At 38.9% G+C, this 25167-nt stretch overlaps 1 protein-coding gene across 5 annotated transcripts in view; it reads left to right on the top strand.

The window, feature by feature from the left end:
• Positions 1-4180: 4180 nt before the first annotated feature.
• eya2 (EYA transcriptional coactivator and phosphatase 2) overlaps positions 4181-25167 on the top strand; it is a 32385-nt gene continuing 11398 nt past the window's right edge. The window contains exons 1-9 of one of the 5 annotated variants that reach the window (XM_043242633.1): positions 4182-4469; positions 17599-17652; positions 17732-17772; positions 18644-18763; positions 18852-18968; positions 21639-21715; positions 22019-22199; positions 22817-22953; positions 23621-23704. In XM_043242633.1, the coding sequence (XP_043098568.1) occupies positions 18661-18763; positions 18852-18968; positions 21639-21715; positions 22019-22199; positions 22817-22953; positions 23621-23704 (699 nt within the window). In that variant the 5' untranslated portion in view covers positions 4182-4469; positions 17599-17652; positions 17732-17772; positions 18644-18660. Of the gene's footprint in view, positions 4470-17598; positions 17653-17731; positions 17773-18643; positions 18764-18851; positions 18969-21638; positions 21716-22018; positions 22200-22813; positions 22954-23620; positions 23705-25167 lie in introns of all 5 variants that reach the window. The other 4 variants (XM_043242632.1, XM_043242631.1, XM_043242634.1 and 1 more) reach the window with 4 other exon arrangements.

Below are 25167 nucleotides of genomic sequence, written 5' to 3'. Positions count from 1 at the left end.
TTATTAGTGCTGGGAAGGGCTTTACTGGGTTTATTGGTGCAGCACCGAGACTCCAGTACATTAAAAGAAATCTGCTTTATTATGACCGACGGCAGTCTTGCGCAAAACCCGCCGTCGTGATGCTAAGGTGTTGCTATGTGGTTGCTAAAGTCTTCTGAGTGGATAGTAGCATGTTGCTTTGCAGTTTAAGGGTTGTTCTGGGAGCTTGCCAAGACGTTGCAATGCAATTGCTTTAGTATTTAGTTTTGAGGTTGCTAAGCGTGTTGCTATGGCCGTTAAGGTGTTCTGAGTAGCATGTTTCTAGGCACTAGAGGTTGTTCTTGGTGGTTGCTAAGGCATTGCAATGTGGTTGCTATAGTATTTTTTTGCGGTTGCTAAAGTGTTCTGGGTGGTTGGTTGCTAGACATTTTAAGGGTTGTTCTGGGTTGTTAAGAAACTGCAATGCAGTTGCTACAGTATTACTTTTTGTGGTTGCTAGGGCGTTGCTATGTGGTTGCTAAAGTGTTCTAGGTGGATTGTAGTTGCTAGGCAGTTTTAAGTTTGTTCTGGGTGGTTGCTAAGACATTACAATGCAATTGCTATAGTATTTTGTTTTGCAATTGCTAGGATGTTGCTATGTGATTGATAAAGTTTTCTGGTTGGTTGGTGGCATGTTGCTATGCATTTTAAGGGTTGTTCTGGGTGGTGTTATAGTATTACGTTTTGCAATTGCTAGGATATTGGTGATGTGGTTGCTAGGCAATTTTGAGATTGTTCTGGGTGGTTGCTAAAACACTGAAATGCAGTTGCTTTAGCATTTAGTTTTGGCATTGTTAGGGTGTTGCTATGTGGTTGCTATGGTGTTCTAGGTGGATTGTAGAATGTTGCACGCAGTTTTTATGGGTGGTTGCTAATACCTTGCGATTCGACCGCTATAGTATTTAGTTATGCAGTGTTGCTATGTGGTTGCTAAGGTATTGTGAGTAGTTTTTAAGTTGTTATGCAGTTTCTAGCTGGTTCTGAGTGGTTGCTAATGTTGTTGCTACAGTATTTTGTTGTACAGTTTCTAGGGTGTTGCTATGTAGTTGCTTAGGTGTTCTGAGTGGAATGTAACATGTTGCTATGTAGTTTCCTGGCTGCTAAGACATTGCACTGTGCTTGCTTCAGTGTTCAATAATACTCTTAAGCATTACTATGCTAGGGTATTGCTATGCAGTTTCTATGGTCTCCTACTGTTTGTCCAGTTGCAATGCAGTTTCAAATGTGTTCTAAGTGGTATTTAGCATGTTGTTATGCAGTTGCTAGTGTGTTGCTATGTGGACTTTTTTACCATGTTGCTACATGTTCTCTATTTACTGTTGTAAATAAGTTTGCTAAGGTTTTCTGAGTGTTTAGAGTTTGCTGCTGCAGCCGCCAAGTGCATTTTATGTATTTCTAAGTTGTTCAGTGCAGTTTTAAGCAGGTTTCTATGTGATTGCTACTGTAGGGTGAGCAGTTGGTATTTGTACAGTGTATGGTGTCTATGTGTTAGTGTCTTTTTTTAGGATGTTACTTGGGCACTTCCAGGTAGCTGCTAAGGTGTTCTAGGTGCTAAAACGCTGCATTAAAATTCGAAAGTGTCCTCAGGGTGAAAATCATCTGAAAACGAGGTGAAAGAGTCCGCACGATCGCTTTATTTATCAGTTTATTGCTCAGTTGTCCCCCTAAATATATTCAATAACGCTTCATGGTTTTAATATTAGTACTGGCATCAGCTGAATGCAGACTTAAATAGAAACGACCTTCGTCTCTTTTGGGAAATATTTACATGATGTTTTGGAAATGGGTTCCAGTTCTTTGCTCGTGAGGGATGGTAGACAGGACTGAATTGAGAGGAAACTCTCCCTGATCTCTTGCTGTTCACAGCGTGTTTGACCGGCTCAACAAAACTCCAAGAGAGAAATAAAGATAAAGACAATGGCTGCTTTTATTTTCTTCTTCAGCCGCACATTCCACAGAAAGCATTGAGATCGGCCACCCTCCTCGCAAAATGAATCACGGCCAGACAAATTCGTGTCTGGGTTGCGTTACTTAACTACAGTCATAGGTAAGGTTACCGGATTTTTCCTCATCCGCGCTCTCGCTCTCCTGCATTCAGACTCTTTCTACCTTCCTGTCTCGGCAGCCAGACTTTTGCCATCTCTGGAAATAAATCAAACGCGCTAGCATATCACACACACATCTGAATCACTGCTTATTGTATCCAGATGATGGTCACTGTTGTAATGTTTCTTTTAACGTTAACAAAGTGTGAACTTTATTTGACCCCCAGATGTGGAGAGTTGCTACAACAACATGCACCACAATATGAATTTTAATTGCAATCATAGACAGACCAGGGCTTAAAAAAAGTTTCAGCTCTTTGAAACCCAAAGAGACTAAACTTACGCTATTAAACAGCGCAGATACAACTAGTTAAACCAGTTGTTTGAACCCAGTATTGTTTGTAATTGTAAGACATTTCATTCAAGGAGCTTGTGAAAACGTCCCGTGTGACAACTAGCCCCTGTCTCCCATTTGAGCTTTGAGATGCTTCATTCGTACATAAGCGTTGTGAGAACCGCTGAGAGAATAGAGATACAACACGTAACAACACGAGCTTTAAGGCATTTTCAGCATTGCTTTTTGAGACGTTCACACACATCTCTTATCAGATTACTTACAAGCCTTGTAAACTAGTTCAGATTCACCTCACAAATCCGGTATGTACTGAGAAACTCGACAGTAAAAGAAAGAGGAAACGTCATTAACAACTAGATTAGCCTGAATAGTTTGTTTGCTGCATGGTTTGTTTGTTCCTCCTGTTCACTTGCTGTTTATTTCTGTATAAACACGGCACTGTGTGATATAATATCTGAATTATAATTCTTTCTCAAATTCAGAGTTTACATCTCAAAATGTTTCATGTTTTATTTACGTAACAAATCATTTTATATAGAATACGATTCAGAATGAGAGCCACTATCAAATTTAGCATTTTATGATCTGTTTGCTATATGTATTTATATTTAAGTACATACTTATGATGAACATGAGTATAATCATCTCTTTAAGACAAGTCTTGTCACTCGGCGGCCATCTTTGAACTTCTCTCTTGCATCCAGCTCCTATCTGTTCACCAAGCTTTCGATTAAGAAACTGTTCACCAAACGTTTGATTGAACTACAATTAAGTTTCATATTTGAAATCACCAATGAAAACACTAACTGTGCACTAAGTGCTATTTCTTTTGTTCAAATAGAGTTTTTCTCAGGCGAGATCAGACCGAATGATGACTGTTTCTATAGCAACTGGAACTTCTAACTGCAGATGCGATGATGCGACTTCACAGATCAGTGATTGGCTGTTATATTTAAAAGGCGGGGCTATTGATCGGCCATTTTTAAAGCGTTGCGTTTTTTCTCATTCAAAACTGTACGACTGACCCGTCTTGGGTATTCTATAGTCTTTGGTATAATGAAACACCACCACCCTTCTAATGCAAATCAAAATGAAACGTACACTTATGCTGTTACACCCAAAGGCATTTCTGTTGATAACGGTGCGATTATGATTTATCTTTCTGTTTAGCCGCTTCTGAAATGATCCTTTGAAAACTGTCATTAATTTTCAAATGAAACTTGCTTGACTGCTCATAATAAAAAGGAACTCTATAAAAAAAAAGGAACAAAAATCAACACGTTTATCTAGTTAAGGGTCAAAGCACAAAATTATTTTTTTCACACGGGCTGGAAATCATACATTGCATTTGACTTCAGGTTCATTTTTACATCACAGTGCGTGAGGCTTCATTCATATATTAATAGCTTTTCTGACTGTTACAGAAAAGTTTATACATGCATTAAATAAAGTTTCATAAATACACATAGTTTTGTATCACTGTTTTGAATACCGAACTAAACATATTTTACATCCTCTGCCCTCAAACACACAAACCGTTTTCAAAAACCAGACTCACTTCATTTTTAGACACTTTTACAAAATAAAATACAAAACGCATTATAGCCTACATATGGCTGATTGGTTTCTAAAGCTACAAAGAGTAATTCAAACACCTTTTTTTTCCATCGCGAGGTACATTCTTACAAGGATAGATGAGCGTGCGCGCGCACAGAGCAGGATGGTCACTGTGGTGGAGCTACACTCGCGCGACGAGGACTGGGGCAGTAGGAGGAGGAACTTCAGGTCGCTCATTTATTGAACGTTTCTTCACATTAGTGCGCACTCGAGCGCGCCACACACGCAGCGAGCGAGACGCACGCGGCAGAGCTCGAGAACGCAGCGCGCGCAGCCGGATCGTTCCAAAATTTGAAAATTCGAATGTAACAGCGGCGGCGGGATGCGACATTATATCCGTCCGTCGGCGCTTTGATCAAGGCACATTTCGCGGGATGGAGAGGAAACTTTGCTGAACTTACAGCTGATTTTTCATTAGCTTTGCTTCAGACATGGTGAGTGCATCATTTGGTTGCTGATACTGTCTTCTTGTGTGTCGTATTTTACATAATATTCCCTGTCTTTATAATATAAAGCATTATTTATCGTTTATGCTATGAGTTACGTCGTTAGAAAATCTCTTAAAATCAGAAAAGTGCAGGAGGACGCGTTTGATAAAGGCTTTGAGATTATCTAAATACATTTTAGATATCTAAATACATTCTTACAAAAAACAAGTTTAATTTAGGAGCAAAATAGTGCTATAGTGGAATGTCATTTTCATTATTGTTTGTATTCATATTACAATTTGCGTAACACTTCAATCAAACTATATAAAAAATGTCTAAGTTTGATCATGCTATTGTTTGAACTGAATTAAAAATTCCAGTTGAAAATTAAGAGAGCTTCAAATGATTACTAGCTTCGAAATCGTCTGATATATCAAACATTATATTTGGCGGTGTGGAGTAAGAAACGTTTAATATATAGATAAACAAAACAAAATGTTAAAAAATAATCATTGAGATGCAATAATCGTTTGCAGGTTCTTCAGGTCAGGTTTTTGCTTGCAGGATTCCAAACACAAAGTATTAATAATAATTTGCCAGTCGTACATTTTATGCAGAAAACATTTTTAAAAAGAATTAAAAGCACTATAATTCGAATACAGTTCAAATCCAAGACTTATTTGAAGGCCATTTAGCTGTTAAGTGAAATATTATTGCTCCAAACTAGTTAGATACGTATCTGCTACTAAGGTTCAATGCGAAAGTTCAATGAATGTATTTTTTTTTCGTGTTTATATCATGGGAAGCTCCTCATGGTTAAAATGCTAACGTGATTTTGTCTAATTGTTTTGGGTTAAAATGCTATAAAATATTATTTCAGATCACGACCCGACATTTACAATGCAGTAGTTTTTGACGAGAAAGGCCCATTCTATTATTTAAAAAAAAAAAGTCACATACATTTGAATCGGTGCTATTCAGAAAAGTGCAGTAGGTCTTTAAACAGTTTTTCAGATCTAAATTTAATTTATCTACATCGCTTCCCTCACACTTGATAAGGATTTTTAGGTTATGCATACGTGTCTATTCACACGAGCGGTTTTCTTTCTTGAAATGTAGCTGTTTGAACCAAATCAATGCTGGATTTCACAGAGCTCGATGATTGCTCTGAAATCGCTGAGGCGATGTTTAAAGTCAGGAAGCTAATAAGGTAATTTTAGGGTGCTTTGCTAAGCATTTTTCAAAGAGAAGCATTCATCGTCCTCGAGAAGCTCTCGCAACCCCCTGCTCAATACATTCACCGCTTTGTTTCACGAGAACGCAGGTCGGTGTTGCACAATTCCAGATTATTAACAATCCGGGTCCACAGTAGAGATCAGGAATCGGACACTGAGATCCAGAACCAGCTGCAGATGCAGTACTAATCCTAAACTCCAATGCTTTCTTTCCCAAATGCAATGATTCTACCAGCACCATGACTTTGCAACACCAAAACGAGTCCAAGAAATACTGACTCACGCGCGGCAACTCAGCAGATTCATTTCTATAACGATGACGATATAACGAGAAATATACCTCACTGCAGGACATCAGCACAAGCATACGATGCAGCTGTATTTGCCTTCGTGTAACTCGACATATTGGGATTACTCTGAAAACACTGCATGAGAAGAAATGTAATCTAGTGTTGGGTTTTTGTCTAATTCCTCTTTAAAATAACCAAATTCATATCAAAACGTGAACTCTGGTTGGCAGTTGAAGTGGCGCTTTTTACAGTTCTGGTGTTCAAATACTTTTGGCCATTGCAAAAAAACCGAATTAGTAAAAAACGAACCCCTCTGGCTTTGCATGCTCATGTCGCACGCATCGAAAATGGAGTCAGATCTCTTATTCTCTGTCACAGTGTAGGTTTGGACTCCATTTTAATGCCTGCTAAAGCCTAATCATTTTATCAGTAGATAAATGAACGATTGCAAATTAATTAGACCGACGTCAGACATAAATGCAGACTCATTTCAATTATTTTTTGGAAAATGTAAGACGCACATCAAAGGTCATGCGCACAGGGGCGAGTTTGATTTAGCGCTCTGGTTTTCGGCGTGTAATAACATCAGGTCTCATTCTGAGCTCTCTTTCCGTCACGGTTCTGATTACTAACCCTAATAAATTGTGAATAAGCTGCACAATTCCTGCTCGAGGAGGCAAAGCGAGGCCCGAGTTCCCCATCCTGAGACGCCCCCTCTTAAGAAAACACGAATTAATTCCTAAAGTCCTCTGTAGCCAAAGGTTTCTGGAATGATAAATATTTTCATAGGAAGCGCGGCTCTTCCTGAGTTTATCGGCGCTCGGTTCATTATGGGCCGGCCGGCGTTAACCCCTCGGTTTTAGGGTGAGGCTGGAGGCCTTGAACTCCACTTCTGCTTTGAATTGTCAACCGATCCTCTGCTTCCAGATGGAAGATAACCTCGCTCATAATGAGCAAAATATTTAGCTAGCGCCCGTAGAGGGATCCCCGAAGTCTCGTGAGTCTTGCGCAACTAAATGTGATCGGTAGCGGAGAGCCGTTGTCGCAGTTAACACTTTGCCACATCATCAGAGTCAAGGCCAAGGAGTTTTTCACTGCTATAATGCAAACATGAATCTCGGTAATGCAGCGTTTTTAATAACGCTGATCGCAACAAGGGAAGCAGCTACTGTTATTGATCAGGACTGGAGTAAGATTTGCTCTGAATTTTTAGTCCAAAACAGCTGTTGATTTGATACAGGAATGCTTTAGCTGCACAGTTACGGTCAGAGGCCCATCGACAGTGAGCTGAACTTCACATAAACTCCTCGCTTTGATCAAGACGAACCTCTAACAGTCTTTGATTGCAACCAAACCTCCTTTCGTGAGGCAAAGAAACCGGTGTGGTCAAATGTGGAAGGTTTTGGTTGATTTGCTCGACGTTTGAAGGTTTAAACACTGACCGTTGATCATATTTGGCTTTCCGGACGATAAATATCAAAAGTGTGATCTGGAGGTCCTTTCTATAGTGAGTGTTATTATTTGACGAACTGTATATAGAAAAAGATCAAAAGTTATATATATAACAACAAGATCAAAAAACATTTGTATTTGTGCCTGCGCCATGTTCGAGGGGTGTTACTATGGAGTAGCTATGGCGATCTGGGTGGTTGCTAGGCGGTTGCTTACTGCTGTAAGTGAACATTGTCTCATATTTTCATCTTGGGTCTGGGTTTTTCCACATCATTTAGTTTGTTCAGATCATTAACCAAAGATTTAATCTGCAATAATAGTGATGCTTGACGTGACAAATGAGAGAATATAGTCTGGAGAGATTCTGTATGTTAATGCAAGTAGGAAGCAACACGGTTTCATAGTTCCCGTTCGGTCACACACACACACACACACACACACACACACACAGAGTCATCCAAACTCCTCCTTTTCCCTGCAGTTTCATTCTTTTCACCAAACAGCACCTGGTTCTGCAGCTATTGCCAGACATTAGCCCTTATCTTATATCTTACACACACACACACACACACACACACAGCCAGTGTCACATGCATCACTGTCATAAAGCAAAGTGGTGAGTGTGTGTGATCCATTTCATTAAATAATTTGAAAATGAAAGGTGCTTTGTCTTAATACTTTCCTGTTTTTATTTGGAACTTGATGGATACAAACTAAGAAATAACATGCATGCTAGAAATCGGTTGACTTAAAAATAATGTCATTACTGCCGATGGCAAAATTGCAACTTTCCACAATCGCACAGTATATACCGTTATACCCTCCAGCACTGGTGCGAATAATGTTTATATTGGGATTTTTTTATGCCACTGTTTGCGTCAAGAACGACAGAACCGAACACCGCAGCGAATGACTCAACATCAATCAACGTGTGAATGATTAAGAGATTTCGTGAGATTAACTATATTCTTTCTCTCATAATCGATTTCCAAAGGTGGCGACTGAAAAACTTGGACAGTGTGCTATGTAAACAAATTAGTTCTCTTGAATAAGCTGAAATGTTCCTCGTCTCTGCTGCTCGGGCGCGTTTGCACATGCTAACCGCCCTCGGGGCAAACAAGCAGGAACTTTTTTTAACAGGTTTCTTTGATAAAGCCATATATCATTCAGTGACTGTCCACAACAATGTAAGCCGAGGATGTTGGCATTTGCAGCTTACGGTGTCTCAAGGTGAAAAGTTCAAGACTGCTAACTGAATAAACTACTTAGTCTTCCTGGATTGTGCGCGCATTATGTAGACGGCTGTTTTGCAAGTCATACGAAAGCGCAGCTTTTTAAATCCAAGTCAAACAAGCATCAAACTCGATTTCAAAGCAATATTCTTGGACAAATACAGCTTAAGCTTCTTTGAACAGCATATACTTAGGGTTTGTGATTTGAATAAAGCTTTAAAACAAAGTATTACATTTGCCATAATTCATCCTGCTGCACGCGTGCTACGTACGTGAAGGGCGCTGTTACTTTTCTAATATTCAAGCCGGTGATTTTCACCTGGTGGACAATAAAAGGGCGGAAAAACTGACTCGGGCTAGCAAGAAGACACCAAATCTCCACTTTTTTGTTTAGAGACCATTATCGTTTCGTTACAAACGTAAATCTAGCCTCAAAACTAAATGAAAATTACGCTTGCAAGCCTTAAATACGATTGCACCCTTGAGAAAAAGAAGTGCACCTCATAAAAATACAATAAAAATGCTTTTAGAGAACATGCTGACTGAAATGTTTGGAAACTTCGATACGTGTTTATTTTATTCAATGAAAACGTGTTAAATTCTGGATGACAAAATTATATTAAATGCATTAACTTGTGTGCCTATTTGACCCATAAAATAGCAGTAAACTACGTATCTATATTTAATTTCATAATAACTTTTTTCTTAGAAATACGGTTAAAGTGTATACGCACTCATGGTGGTAACCTAAACTGTTCTTAAACCTGTATTTAATGCATTTAAATATTTAATGCATTTAACTTTAAATGTTATATCATATAACTCACTTCAAGTTCTTTAGTAATCATGTGGTTCAGCACATCAAAATAAGCGCGCTTCGTTATAAATGAAAGCATAATGATTTAAAATTTCGCCTTTTAACTACAAAGCAACTTTTTTGTGCTTAAGTGTGTTATATAACAGTCGTGAAAGTGTACCTTGGCCTTTCATTTCATCTGCAAATATACTTTAGAAGTGGTGTAGTATAGAAGTGCACATTCATACAATTAAGCACGCTTCTTTTTCACAAGGCCAGTCGGTGAAATGTTATCTCGGACTAGTTGCTCTTTCGTTGCATGTGATTTGCATGCCTCTCTCTCTCTCTCTCTCTCTCTCTCTCTCTCTCTGTCTCTGATGCACTCGAGCTGTTTTAATGCAGTCTGAGCCTCCCGACTACAACAGGCCAGATGTGTTACCTGACCGATCCCCTCATAAGACGGATCTTGGGAGGTCCACCAGCTGTCCCCGTCCGTGACCCACGTCTCGGGGCAGCGCTCCGGGGGTGAAGGGTCCGGGAGACCCGGAGGCTGGCCGCAGTAGGGACGAGGGGGATGGGTCGGATGAGAAATTGGGAACCGATGGAGCGAACGTCTCAATGGAGGGGGTCGATTACACATAAGTCGGGGGGTTTTTGGGTGGGAGAGGGGATCCTTCCATACAAGCTGGCATGAAAGGTGGCTTTCTCTTCTTGGAGGCTGTCATGTGGAAAGCAGAGCCCACCATGGCAGGCGGTTAGTGTTACACACAAACATGGTGGCCAGGAACGTGCGGCCGAGCCCGGGCTGGGCTCTTTAATAACAGAAGCCAATAAATTAAAAGTCTATCTGCAGGATGGAAAACTGATAGCTTTCCGAGGCCTTTCCGCACGGGATTTTGTGTGTGCTCATTTGTTTTGCGCTCTGTTTTCTGCATGACAAGCACTGAACGACTAAAACACTTTTTCATACAGAATTATGTAAATATGTGATGCATTTTCATTTTCGTAATGCATTTTTGTGCATGCTAGATCTTTCTACACTTTATTCTGGCTGACACGCAAAGAGGAACTTGGAAAGGATACAAGCTTCAAGAAAGGCATTGATTTAAAAAATTGTATGACGGTTTATATTACAGTGTGCAAATGCTTAAGTACGGACTTTTTGCATTATATTTTGCGCGTGCGAAACCAGTTTTACACTTTTGTTACACTTTGCTGTATTTTTTGGACAGCTGTCATGATTCCGGCAAAGAGCAAAGAGGAACTTGGAACGAATAAAATGTTTCAGAAACGGCTCAGTCAAAATACATATTTGTTTGTATTGTGCAATGGCAAAAGCGTTTTATGAATGCTAACCGGGTTCACATTGTTTTCCTCGCTGTGTTTTCTGGGCAGAAAGTGCTGTCATTATTCTGGTAGAAAAGAAAAACGTAGAAATGACACAAAAACTATACATGCAAACTCTTGGCCAGCGTTTCGCAAAACTATACCTCCTTTTCGAACGGAATATTTCTTTGAATTTCAGCACAAAATTGCGCAACAGTTTATATCATGCAATGGCAGGAATGTGAGAATATGGATGTTCTGCATTGTTTTTTTGCATGCTGACCTGTTTTACACCTTTTTTTAAAATAATAAAAAAAAAAGTACTGTCACAATTCTGGCTGAAAAGAGAAACTTGTGTGAACTTTACAAGGAAAAATGCATTATTGTTGGTCTGAAAACGGACTTCTCGACAGCAGAGATTTTAGAGTAGTGAAATAACAGCTGCTTTATAATATCAGTTCTGTGACACATTTTGCGTTACGTAAGTCGGAGCTGCTTTTGCACTGATGTCAGGCTTCGTTCGTTTTGAATAATCTTATCTTTTGGTTCGCTTCAATCGAGCTCCAAATAAAAAGAAAAAGCGCCTGTATTTGAAAACACTTTAATTGACCAGATTTTCTAAAAATAGGGAATTACTGCATGAGTTATGCAACACACAAACCGCTTCTAATTGAATTCCAAGCATCTACTGTGATTTATACAGTTAGCATTACGGCTCACCTCTGTATCGTACATTACATCATTGTGCATATATGTCTTCAGCGAGTGCGTGCAACACTTATCAGGGTTCCCATGCTCTGCTGCGCTCCAGCATTGATGAAATCCCCGGACAGTGATGTAAGCACCGCCGCATCTCAAGAGACCATTACTAGGCTGTTACGGCCCCCCATCGCTCCATTAGCGAGCTAAAGAGCAGACGCGTGTGGCCGGCCGGCTTTATTTACGAGAGTCCGAGTTCAAAGGCTGCAGACAAGCTCGAGCCCCGAAGGCGAGCGGCCGCAGACGGGCTCTTCGTTTCGCGTGTGTGCGTTTCAAATAAAAAAACCCGGCTTAGTGCATCAATTGAAAAACTCCCACAGCATGCACAGCGAGAGCCCCGAGGTTCAACGCCGTGTAGCCAAGCAGCTAGAGTAAGCCTGATGTTCGGATAAGACTGTTTACAAAACGTCGAATGAATCACTGAACTGCAGCGGAGAAGGAGAACCGTCTCAACGACAATCGCTTTACAATATGTATCTAGCGACTCCAGTGGAAAGTTTGCATAATACGGTAAGCATGTACAGGAAAACAGCGCAAAAAAGGTTTTGCTAAGAAAAATGGACACAAAGGAAAAAAAGATATGCAAACCTTTTGGCATTTGCTAAAAATAACTTCATTAAAATGGAATAAATTGAACGCTTGGACCAGATGGTCGATCCATCACTGAACTATAACGAGGTGAAGTAAGACGAAGAGTCTTAATGAAAGCCATTTGCACGTCGGAAATAATTAGAAGCGTAATTATTGCTTTTTATCTCACAATTTGAACTTCAGAGAAACAAGTGCACAGAATACATAGTTGTTTTGCATAATTGCAGCTTTTTATCAACACTTTTTCCCCCAGATTTCCGACTGAAAGAAAGAATTAAGATAAATAGTCACAATTTTTACTGTTTTTTTACTTCTGTGGCAGAAATGGAATTCCACCGTTTTTTCTCCGAATCCATTGATTTGTGGCACAAAAGAAAAACGTTTGCAGCGAAAGACAGTGACAACATAACGTCTGTAAATGTTTAGATAAGAAGACTTGCCAAACTAAACAGAACTATAACTGTATGAAAATTAAACGAGTCTCGACAACAATCGCTTCCGACGAGTTTAAATTTAGGGAGTTTGCTCAGCGACGTTTACGGATCAATTGAATTCAATGGAAATCGCTTCTCAAGGATGTACAGGAAATGCTCGGGTTGCTTTTAAATGTGAGATCTGGTCTGTTTCTACTGCATCTACGGCGCTTGTGGCATTCATTTAGTTTTGCATGGAAACAAAACAAAAAAAACTAAAGAAAAATTCATAGCACTTTCTCAAATTTGGTTTTGCGGTAACACTTATGAACTATTAATTACGACTTTTGCCTTATAAATTCTTAATTTGCTGCTTATTACTAGTTAGTAAGGCTAGCTGTTAAGTTTAGTTGTAAGATTAAGGATGTAGAATAAAATCATGCAGAATAAGGCATTAATATGTGCTTGATTAGCACTAATAAATGGCTAATAAGCAATTAAAACGGTAAAATAAAGTGTTACCGTTTTTGCTTGCTAAACATTTGTGAAAGCAGTAAAAGATGCAAACTTTTCATGTCTTTATTGTATAGTGGTTTGAGTTTTTTAGATAGACCCTCAAAGCACATGCGCGCAAGTTATCAAACTGGGACACATGGAAGCATTGCAAAAATGACCGGATTTGGCGAGGAAGATGGTCCTCTTTTAAAGAAGTCCTTGTTGTTGTAGTTTTTAAGCGGCGCTCGTTTGTTGAGCTGGACTACCTGATCCCCTCGGCGAGGCCCGTGTGAGTTCAGAGGAAATGAGAGGGCAGATGGCCGCTCGCAGTCTGTCTGGAGTCACGCTGGAAATACGAGGGCTGCAGAAGTGCTGCATTGTTGTAGTGAGGTCACGGTGTCTCGTGGTTTCCCTTCAGGCGGAGCGGCGGTCACCCGCGAACCCGCGCCCAGCACCATATGGGACGTAGCCCTCAGCTACCAGCCAGAGAGCAGTTTGGCGGCTTGATTGAACGATTTAGATCACGGTTCGGCTTGGAGAGCTCGCCGTAGATCAGACGGACATATGGCAAAGCTGCGGCTCAAAGACAGACAACCTGCTCTCTTAACCCGCTCATAATGACCCTGTGAGGACGTGCAGAGTACAGCGCGACAGTAAAAAGTCTCATAAGAGGAATTGATTTTTAGTAATGAGTAATAAACCATTAAAGACAGACCTACTGTGAGCCACGGGCTTGTTCATTGATAGCACAGAAACTACATTACCCATGATTCTGAAGAGAAATCCCCCTCAATTGGAAAAAAAATTGCATTACACATATATAACGCATATAGAAACCCCAGTTTTTGTTTGTTTGCTTGTTCATTTTGTTTTTGGAGAGACACAAAAGTTATTTAGCATCACGTTGACGCCAGTTTTATTTTAATATATTAAATGTAATTATTTATATACTATTACAGTATTCAGTGTTAATATTTTGCCATTTATTTTTCAGTTTTCATTAGTTTTAGTCATTTTGTTCTGCGCTTTTGCCATTTTTATTTATTTTCCATTTATTGTAGTATTCAGCATTATTTAGTGCTTTAGCTCAATTTATTTCAGTTAGTTACAAAGACAAAATTAGCTTTTTTATGTAATACTTATATGTTTTATATAAGCAATATATATGCAATATCTTTATATTTTTTATTTAAATAAAAATGTTTTAATAGAGAATATATATATATATATATATATATATATATATCATAACTTATTATATTACATTTGCAAACGCATTCAATAATGATATATAACAATAAAATAAAAAAATCTTTTAAAATAACAAAAAAAAAAATATATATATATATATATATATATATATATATATATATATATATATATATATATATATATATATATATATATACGGTTATGCTTTTAAAAAACAGCTGAAAAGTTGTTCATGCCCTGTGTAGGGCTTCATCAGCTGTTCCTCAGCTGGTCACAGTTGACCGCATTCATGCTGGGTAAAAAGAGATATAGAAGTGACAGCGCACGCTGATGTATGATGTAAAGTGTTGTGTGGAATACGATAGCCGTGAAAGACGCCAACGCCAGCAGAATAGTGTGAGGCCAGGTGAAGTGCTCTGGACCGGCCGTGCCCCGTCCCGGGTTTGTTTTAGCTCAGTTTACCGCTGTGAAAGGGGGCAGAGCGTTCTTTCCCATGCCCTCTCGCTCCGGGACACGCTCGTACCAGGAAACACACTGAGCATCACAGGAACTCTGGGAGGAAGTCAGGACTCTGCCGAGCGGCCCGAGCCGGCCGTCTCCGCTCACGTTTATTTTCTTGGGAAAGGTTTTGAGGAGCGGTGCGTCAGCAGGTGTGAGAAAACCATCGCTGCGTCTCTGACCTGGAGAGCTGCTCTGTCTGTTTTCTGAAAACAAGCAGTGTTTGTACGAAATTAAAGAGATCGTGGACTCAGAAATGAAAAATCAGCTAAACTAAAAATGTGGGTTGCTTCTTGCGAGATGCAAGATTGGATGTTGTCACCGATTTTATTTCAATTATTGTGTTTCTTAATATTTTCTTTTTTGTCGTTTTTTATTTTCATTTAATATTCAGCTATTTGGTTTTATTATTTAATTTTTATTTATACTGTACTATTTATACTAATCATTTTTATTTTATACATTCATATTTAATTAATTTATATTTATTTAAGACATAAATGCGTAATGTTGACCCCAGTGTTGTTTTGGTATTATTTATGTACATTAGTAATATTTTGAATTGATTTACATTAGACTTTTTGTGTTTTTATTTTTTTAAGCTTTAACTTTATTTAATTTTATAGCAGTAATATTATATCGAGCACAGTATAAAAAAATAATAAAGTTTAAATATTGAAAAAAAAAATTAAAAATGAGTCGGTATCATCCAAGCCGATTAAATATCTAATGTTCGATTGGTACTCCCTGCCAATGACCGTGCCTAACATTTTTATTGCATTTTAATTAAATACGAAATATATGCCAAGATAGTGAGCATTGCATTTGTAGCATGCCTATATCGGCAGAATATTACCTCATTATCGGACACTGAGAAACTCAACACGTGCATCTCTCAGGAGCTAAAACGTTTGAAGTGGAGACAGTTTCACCTTTGAGACGTCAAGCGATGGGATGACTTTGCTGTCGTTACGACAGTCACACGATACGTTTCTCTAATCATGAATGCGGCGTACGGTAGTGTCGCAACTGTTTACTGAGAAAACGGAGCGAGCGGCAGCGTCGTCCCTGTTTGTTTCAAACTTTCGCTGGGTGCCGCCCGACCGCAGCCGCCAAAACATCATTCACCCCGCTGCTGTCTGAACTGTCAGATTAATTAAAAACCAGCCGAATCACGTACCACGTACAAGCCCACTCTTGCGTGATCGTACGAAAGCCCCGGTTCTGGCTCTCGTTTCACCTTTCGCCGTTCTTCCTTTCCATCTTCGCTCCTGACAGCAGCTGCTCTCGTGATACTGCTCTCATCGAGCGTCTCTCCGCTCCAGCCGACAGATGGAGGAGCCCCGAGGGAGAAACGGGGAGAAGTTTAGAGGAAGACAACAGCTTTGCGCTTTTCTGTGTCAGAAGCGACCTCACGGCAAAGCGTGCGTCTTAATCTAAGAGGAGAGCCAGGATTTGGCAGCATGAGACGTTCATTCTGGTACCCCAGTAACAGGGTTATTATCGTTAACTAAAACTAAAATTAATAACCAAAAATGTAAAGCGAAAAAACGCAACACATGCTTAAAATGCTTCAAAATATATGTAAAAATTTGATATAAAATATATACGTAATCAGTTTATTTTATTTGGGTTTTCAAGGCATAGTGTCTCATTTTAGTTTAATTTAAAGTAATTTTAACAATTTTAGTATCATTGATATATTATGTATTAATGGTTTATTTAAGTGTCAGTATCATCAAGTCTCTATAATTTTGTATTATTTATTTTTATTTCCACTTTAGTTTTGGTTATTTTAGCACATATAAATATTGAAAATATATATATATATATATATATATATATATATATATATATATATATATATATATATATAATTTCAGTTAACATTTAAATGTTTTATGGTTTTAATTTTAGTTTTATTTAACTATAATACCCTGATTTTAAAAATAACCATTCAATAAAAATAACAAAATAAAATATGACGAAAATTAGAAAAACCTTAACTAAAATATAAATATAAAAATAAAACCCAAATATACATAAACAATTTGAATAGTATACCAGTGATACTAAAACAACACCGCGCTGCAGTTTTCTCAAAAATGGCTTTGATATTAAAGCAAACATTATCGTATTTCTCATGCAGCGATGAGAAAACAAGTACAGACGTCACTAGAAATATCGCAGTCAAAAATGATTTCTCTTAAGGTCTGGGACGACGTTAAAGCAGAGACGAAACATAAATGAGAAAGAGCAAATGAAAAAAAAGCAAAAAAAAAAAAACAGGTCAAGGTTAGAAGGTCATTCGTGGTGTTTCACCCGTATCTCTCATTTGTATTCATGCAAACTCTACCCGCATGCGTGCGCCGTACCTTGCCATGAACAGCCCCGAACAGAACAGGGACGGTTGCATTTCTTACATTTTAAGCGCACGAGAGCAGCCAGCATTTTTCGCCCCCGTCCCGAAAAGCCGGCGAGCGGTTCTGCCTGCGGTTTGCGATGCCAAATTACGCCAGGCTGAAAAAGCAGGTTACGCATTGTTCTGTTCCAGGAACACAGTCCTACCGAGCCGGTTTATACAAACAAGCGCTCCACTGTTGTCTGTATCTCGAAAATTCTAATTATGTGTGTTTTTGGAAACCGCAGGTGCCTCGTCATTCAGAAATACTGTCCCCCCCACCCCTGCGTAAGACACGATCAGACATGAATCGCGCTTTGTGCATTTTTATATTCTGGTTCCTTCTTCGTATTTTACTCGGGAGATGCGTGCCGTTGGACCGAAGCCCGGTGTGCTTTTTTAGGTATTTCTGACAAACGGGTCTGTGTTTTTCAGGAGAGCTGACAGCTGAGCGCGTGCAAGCGGAAGTACGACGACAGACAGCCGCAGGTCTGCCACAGCTTCACAGTTCAGATTTAATGAACTTCCTCTAGCGCAGGAATGTTTAACGTGTTTCTTTCATTCACAGGAGCAACTAGATCTACACACCGGGCTACGATTTCAGGCCATGTGAGTGATATTACAGCTACTTCTGGCTCCAGATTCATTAAAAAGAAACAGCCCATTGGTTCTGAATTGCAATCCATTTAATGCTTTTGATTCCTTAACAGATTCACTAAAGAATCATCCAAAGAATCATCCATGAATCAACTCATAAGAGTCGTTTGTTCACAGATTGAACTCGAAAATCAACTCCAATTCCTTAATTCCGTTAACGATCATTTGCTTTCAGTAATAGTTATTATAATTAACTAAAGCAAAAAAGTTACTTGAAATAAATAAATAAACAAATAAATACAGAAATAATACTCATTTAATACTTTAATACTCTAATACTTTATATAAATAAATGTTTTATAAATATAAAAAAGTATAAATATAAAAATAATTGCATTTTGAAGCTTAACTTGATTTAGTTGAACTTTTACTAAAATAACAAAAATTATATATAGACATATATATATATTTTTTTTTGATATATATATTTTTGTATATATATATATATATATATATATATATATATAATTTTTATTATTTTTTAGTACAAAAATTAAACTAAATCAAGTGTGTATATATATATATATATATATATATATATATATATATATATATATATATATATATATATATATATATATATATTATTTTTCTTATTTTTCTTATATACATATACAAATATATCATTTTATATAATATTTTTTTATAATTTAATAAAATTTTAAATATATCATTTTTTATTATATTATATATTTGTACATTACATGTATATAAGAAAAAAACAAAAAGAACAGAGTTATTTGTGCATGAATGAGGCTGTGTTCTTTATTGCAACAGAAACAGGTTGTCTGTTGTTAACACCTGGTTCTCTGACTACATCTAGAGCAGCTGTCCTCAGTCATGGCTGCTTACGGACAGACGCAGTACAGCCCCGCGCTACAGCCGGCCGGTCCATACACACCGTACACACATCACACGCAGGGCTACAGCATGACGTCCTACAGTGAGTGACGGTGCACACCCGCCCTAAATAGTGCACACCGCAGACGACCTGACAGCTGATCGTGTCTCTTTCCCTCTCGCCCGGTCAGATATTAAAACAGAGGACGGCCTGAGCCATTCACCAGGACAGAGCAGTTTGCTGGGATACTCGTCTAACTTCAGCGGCACTCCACCCGCTCAGACGCTCTACAGTTACTCCACACACGGTCAGTGCCTCGACCTCCTCTCCGAGAGACGCGTCTGATCCGTTTACGAGCACTAAATCATGCCACGAAGTCAAGTCAGTCCATCATTATTTATACAGCGCTTTTTACTGCGTTTAATGTTTTAATGTCACTTTCAAACAGTTGAACGCGTCCTTGCCGCACAGAAGTATTATTTGAAAAAAAACATTTGAATTATGCTAATTGAATCAGCTAGTCAGTATCACAGGAAATACTATGGTCCAGTACCATCCATGTAGAAAACGACTTATTATACAAGCATATTTGACCACAGATTGTCCAATCGGGAATTATCCACATAATACTTATTACACTCTTAAAAGTAAGTGTGCTTCACGATGCCACAGAAGAACCTTTCTGTCTAAACGGTTCCAAAATGAAAGAACCTTTAATATCTGAAGAACGTTTTTGTTACAAAAAAGGCGAGACGGCGCTCTTTAGATCATAAATAGATGCTTTTTTTGACTGAATGTTTCTTTCTTTCTGTGGCATCGCTGCGAGGAACCTTTTAAGCACCTTTATTTTGAAGATGCATCAACTGGACTTTTTACAAATATAACCCCCCCCCAAAAAACACACACACACACACACCTGTTCCCCATTATCCGCGGTCTGGCTCCTGGCGTCAGGCGTCTCTCTCTGCTCTCTCAGGAGGTCAGAACCTTTCTCCGCAACACGCCGGCCGCTGGAGGACCGTGTTAGTGTGTGTGCGTGAGTCTCAGATGGGATCACCCCCTCCGCCCGCAGTCCTGATTTTGGCACAGCAGTGTGAAATTGACCGCTCTCGGTCAAGGTCAGAGGTGAAGTGGCACCAGGCACGTTTTCAGGTTTAAAGGGACAGAATTATTTACTAGTCATCATCATTTACTCACCCGCATGTCGTCCCGAAGCCTGGTGATGTTTCTTCCCGTAGAACACAAAACGAGATGCTTTGAAGAAAATTGAAGGGGGTTTTTCCCGTGAAGTGAAAGCAAATAGCCACGAGCTGCGAGGGAACAAAACAAGCACGTTAAGGAGGGAAAAGCTGTATCTTAAAATCTTTTGAAGCGATACGATAGCTTTGCGTGAGGCAGGGTTATCATCGCGCATGAAGACACTTTTGTTAGTCAAAATAAGCTGAAATACAATAAAATATGCTTTTTAGAAATTGATTTGAGACTGAAATACATAACTAATAAATCGAATTAAAGCCAAATTGAAAATGAGTCGTAATAAATAAAAAAATGACAAAAATGTAAAAAAATCTAAATAAAAATATAAAAATTAAAAACATGAATAATCTTTAATAGTATATAAATAATAAAAAAATAACACTCAGGATGAATGAAGTCATTATTCAATAAAATCTTCCTCTCTGCAAAATATTTGGCGCACCGTAAAAAAATGTTTGGCTTTTTTCATTTCAAAAACTATTGGCATGCCAAATTTATTAATGATTTTCCATAAATATCAATTTGAATATCAGTCTGTTCCTCGCACAACAGCGAATCAGCATATTAGCAGGATTTCTGAAGGATCATGTGACACTGAAGACCGGAGTAATGACGCTGGAAATTCATCTTTGATCCCGGAAATAAATTACGTTTTACAATATATTACAACAGAAATCATTTATTATAAATAATAAAAATATTTTAGTATTAGTAGACTGTCTGCTTAATATCTTCCAATGCTTCGTTTGATGGGTCCACAACATACAGACTTGCATGCATGCAAACTTTGTAACTAATTCTACTAACTCTACTCTGAGAGGTAGTAGACTTGAATGAATGAATGAATGAGAATTAGTTGACATGTAGTTACGAAGTTGCTTAGTTAGTTGAACGGTCTAGACAAAAACCAGCAAAGTCTCACTGATCCCAAACTTTCGTAAAGTAGCATGCGTGAACAGTTCGCGAGACATGCGCGAGACATCTACTTCCTGTCTGTCTAATTAGCATAATCGATGAGTTATTAGCGCCATGGCGGATAATATAATCTATAATGTATTCGAGTGATTTACGGTAATTCATAAGCGTCCCGAGACATCATTTACTGTAAAATTGTCTGCTCGTGAAATGGATGGATTTCTAATGGGTCTGGGAAAACGCGCTTACTACGTCTCGCGCTACATCTCGCCGGTCTCGTTTGATTTATAGGCGAATTCCAACAGGAGACCTGCTGTAGCATGAAATAAATAACCCTTCTCCGGGTGCCAAAGGTCCTCGCGTTTCACCGCTGTGGAGAAAATCAGAAACACGGCCCCCGAAGCTCACCCGCTTTCCTCTCTCCCCCTTTGAAGGCTTTCTGCTCGCTTCCTTGGAGATTCGGTGCTGTTTTGACACAGTCATTTATCTGGGGCGGGTTTCAGAGCTGGAATATGAAGGGAACGAGTGAGAAGAAAAGAAACTAGTCGGGCCCGGAGAAAGACATTCAGACTCGGAAAGTCCGATAACGGAGACGGGTTTGCTGCCCTTTCTCACCTGAGCTGTTTTTGCAGTCATAAATCAAGCGGACTTTCTCTGAGCGCTTTAAACGTGTCTATATTTCACCAGCCGCAGCCGCCTGTCGCGTTTCCTGCGTCGTGTTTGTGTTGGATCGCGCGCTTCGGAGTGTCTTCACCACAGCCGGCTCGACGCACGCTCTTAAACTAGCTTTGTGCTTCTTTTCCAGGCGGCAGCATTTCTTCTGGAATTTTCCAGGGTGCTAACAGCATCGCGGGCTCGACGCCGTTCAGTCCTGCGCAGCAGGTGGGTCAAATTAGGAAAATGCACCTTCGCCGATGAACTTCACCCACCCTTGGAGACCGATATACCGTTGTATCGGGCTTTCACAACGTAATCTGCCCCGGCTGCTGTTCGAAACGAGCCCAAAACTAGCCCAGTCACGTTTCAAGGGGTTCTCCTGGCTTACGCTATTGGCTTATAACAATATAAGTAGTAGAGACTTGGCAGCACTGATGGTACCTTTGCAAACGACTAAAATTATACACCCATGGCATTTGACGTCGTAGTAACCTTGAGATGATTCATACATGCCATTGTCTCCATCAGGACTTCTCCACGTATTCTAGCTACAGCCAAAGCCAATATTCACCGTACTACAACACGCACTACAACAGCCCGTACATCACAACCAGCAACATCACGCCCTCGGCCATCACCACGGCGATACCCTATCAGCACACGGAGCATCCCGCTGTATCGACCAATCACAGTCCGGAATCACACACGGGTGAGCTCCATCACCGGATGTAGAATACTTCACTTTTTTTTCACTTTTTGCTAGTTTTAAAACAATTGGTTTGAAAACGGCATACGAATATGAAATGCACGCGCAACCTTTTTTATAAAAAATACCAATTTCAAGTCAAAATGCCCTAAAACACTGCAAAAATTAAATATTGGGGAAAGATATATAGTGCCGGCTTGCTATAATATACTTAAAAACATTTTCGAGTTGCTTTTAAATACCTAGGTTTAATACCTAGCTGAATATATGAAGCACTTACGCGCATACTATGAAAAGCCATATTAAAAATAAAAATCCTGCCAACTGCTTACTATATAGGGAATACTAAAAAAACTGTATAAAATGTTCGATATTTAGGAGTACTATGGAAAAACTGAAAGTGAAAATACTATGAAAAGTAGAACACATAAAGCTCTACAAAGTTATTATGCTTTTTGTACAGTATATATATGTTGTACTAAAGTATTTATTACAATAGCGCTAGCTTGAATCTTTCAGGACTGTTTGCTTTGGTATTGAGATATTTGTTTGTGTGTCTGTATGTATATGACATGTCATCACATGCATGCGTGTGTGTGTGTGTGTGTGTGTAACAGCAGAGTACCACGCTCCCACGAGTCCTCCGACTCCAGGAAAGGAGCAGGAAGGCGCTCCAGCGAGACGCAGCTCAGATGGGAAGCTGAGAGGCAGGAAGAGGGCCAATGACCCCGTCCCCCCTCTGGACTCTGACATTGAGGTACAGACGCTGGCCTTCACGGTGTCCCTTACACAACGCCTTTCATTAACATTCCTGCGCTCCGCGCCGCGGGGATTAAGCTCACATCCAAGCCGGAGTTGTGCAACGATGTCTGGCAACAACTTCATTCAACACTCACAGGAACTGACTGATGAGTTTAAATGAATAGTTCACCCGCAATCAACATTTTGTCATTATTTACTCGCCCCTTATGTCGCTCCAAACCTGTATGAGTTTCTTTTTAGTTGGAGCAGAATGTCCACGATAGTCTTGTAGCCCAGAACTAAACCAAAATAAAGATAAAAAGCACAATAAAAGTCATTATAAGTCTTAAAAGGAGAGCGAAGCAGAATGATTAATCTGTGTATTCTTAGCTCAGTTGATTCTGTTGCATTTATTTTTTTAATGTTGTGTATTAAAACATGGATATGTGTATTTGATTACCAGATAAAGCAAGCTTTTGAACAATGGATACAGAGCGTCTGTCTCTCTGCCCATGAGCTGTGAAATGAGGCTGAACTAACTAAGATTATCAGCAAATATTATCATAAACACAGCACTCAGATAATACGCAGTGTTTTGGAGTAAATAATCTTTCTTGACGAGTAAGCGGATTATGTTTGTGCCCATGCTCATCGTGTGTGTGTGTGTGTGTGTGTGTTTGTAGAGAGTGTTTATTTGGGACCTGGATGAGACCATCATCATTTTCCACTCGCTCCTGACGGGAACATTTTCCACACGCTTCGGCAAGGTACAAACCAGTTCTGCCGCTCACACGACTCAGCTTCACACTGAAAAAAACTCTCTTTAATTTGCTTTTTTGGCAATTTTGTATTTGTATTAAATCTTTGATGCGTTACGTGTAATTCTAACAGTAACAGAATAAACCAGAATATAGTTTTAAACTCAACCCAAAATGCATATATATTAATAAAAAAATAAATGTAAAATAAAATAAAAATGTATATATATATATATATATATATATATATATATATATATATATATATATAAAAGCATTTTTAATAATATAAATTATATATATATATATATATATATATATATATATATATATATATATATATATATATATAAGCATTTTTATAATAGGAATTTTATATATATATATATATATATATATATATATATATATATATATATATATATATATATATATATATAATTAATATAATATAAAGAAGTTAATTTACCTAAATGTGATGAAAGCTGAATTTTTAGCATCATTACTCCAGTCTTCAGTGTCACGTGATCCCTGAGAAATCATTCTGATATGATGATTTGCTGCAAAAATACATTTCCGATTATTATTAACGTTAAAAGCAGATGTGCCGCTTCGTGCTTTCGGTGAAAACCACGATGCACTTCATTTTTCAGGATTTCTGAAAACTGGACGGTTTGAAAGAACAGCGTTTATCATTTTCTTTTTACTTTACGGTGGTTCATATATCACATATACAGCAGAATAAATTTCGGGCAAAAAAAAATCACCGCAGATCACATTTGTTTGCTTTTAATCCATTTAAAGACCGAAAAAGAGAGCGGCAACAAAAGTCCCCCGTGATCTCTTTCTCTTAATAAATAAATATGTTCCACAGCTGTTTCAGAGCTTCGTCGTCAGCAGACAGTAAATGCGGAAGAACTAAATGAACAGTGAAAGATATAACGACGCTCCTTCGGCTCTAGACTTGTTGTTTGGCCGCTCTGGTTAGATTGACGGCTCGTGAACTTCTACGCAATCTCCAGGCAGCTGATGAGGAAACAATGGTCGTGTTTCTTTTTCTTGGCCCGCGATCTATTTTGAATTCCCACGATCCCTCGCGGATTTGACGTGACACGTAAGAGACTCTGAGAAACGGCTGGCCGCGCGGATCTTTGGACTTTTCTTTTTTGCGGACCGCGAGAAATGTTGCCGTGACTAATGCGTCTAATTTCAGATCCAGGAAAAAGACTCCGGAGTAGCTTATTACCGCGGCGGGAATCCGCTGGAGATAGAGAATCAAAGAAAACATCCATACGAAACTAAAATTGGGCCGGAGTTAAATGGGAACGAGTTTGATGTGTGTCACGACAAAGCCGCTTACGGTCAGACAAAGAGCCGCGATTGCGTTGGCTCGGATTTCGCATCTTTTGGTAACAGGATATTTAACGCACTTTTTTTTTATGCATACTTTATGCCAAAACCATACGCTCATC

This window comes from Puntigrus tetrazona, chromosome 6 (assembly GCF_018831695.1).
Source record: "Puntigrus tetrazona isolate hp1 chromosome 6, ASM1883169v1, whole genome shotgun sequence".
Taxonomy (NCBI): Eukaryota; Metazoa; Chordata; class Actinopteri; order Cypriniformes; family Cyprinidae; genus Puntigrus; species Puntigrus tetrazona.
Note: the sequence above shows the minus strand (reverse complement) of the source record. Positions and strands in the feature narration are given on the sequence as shown.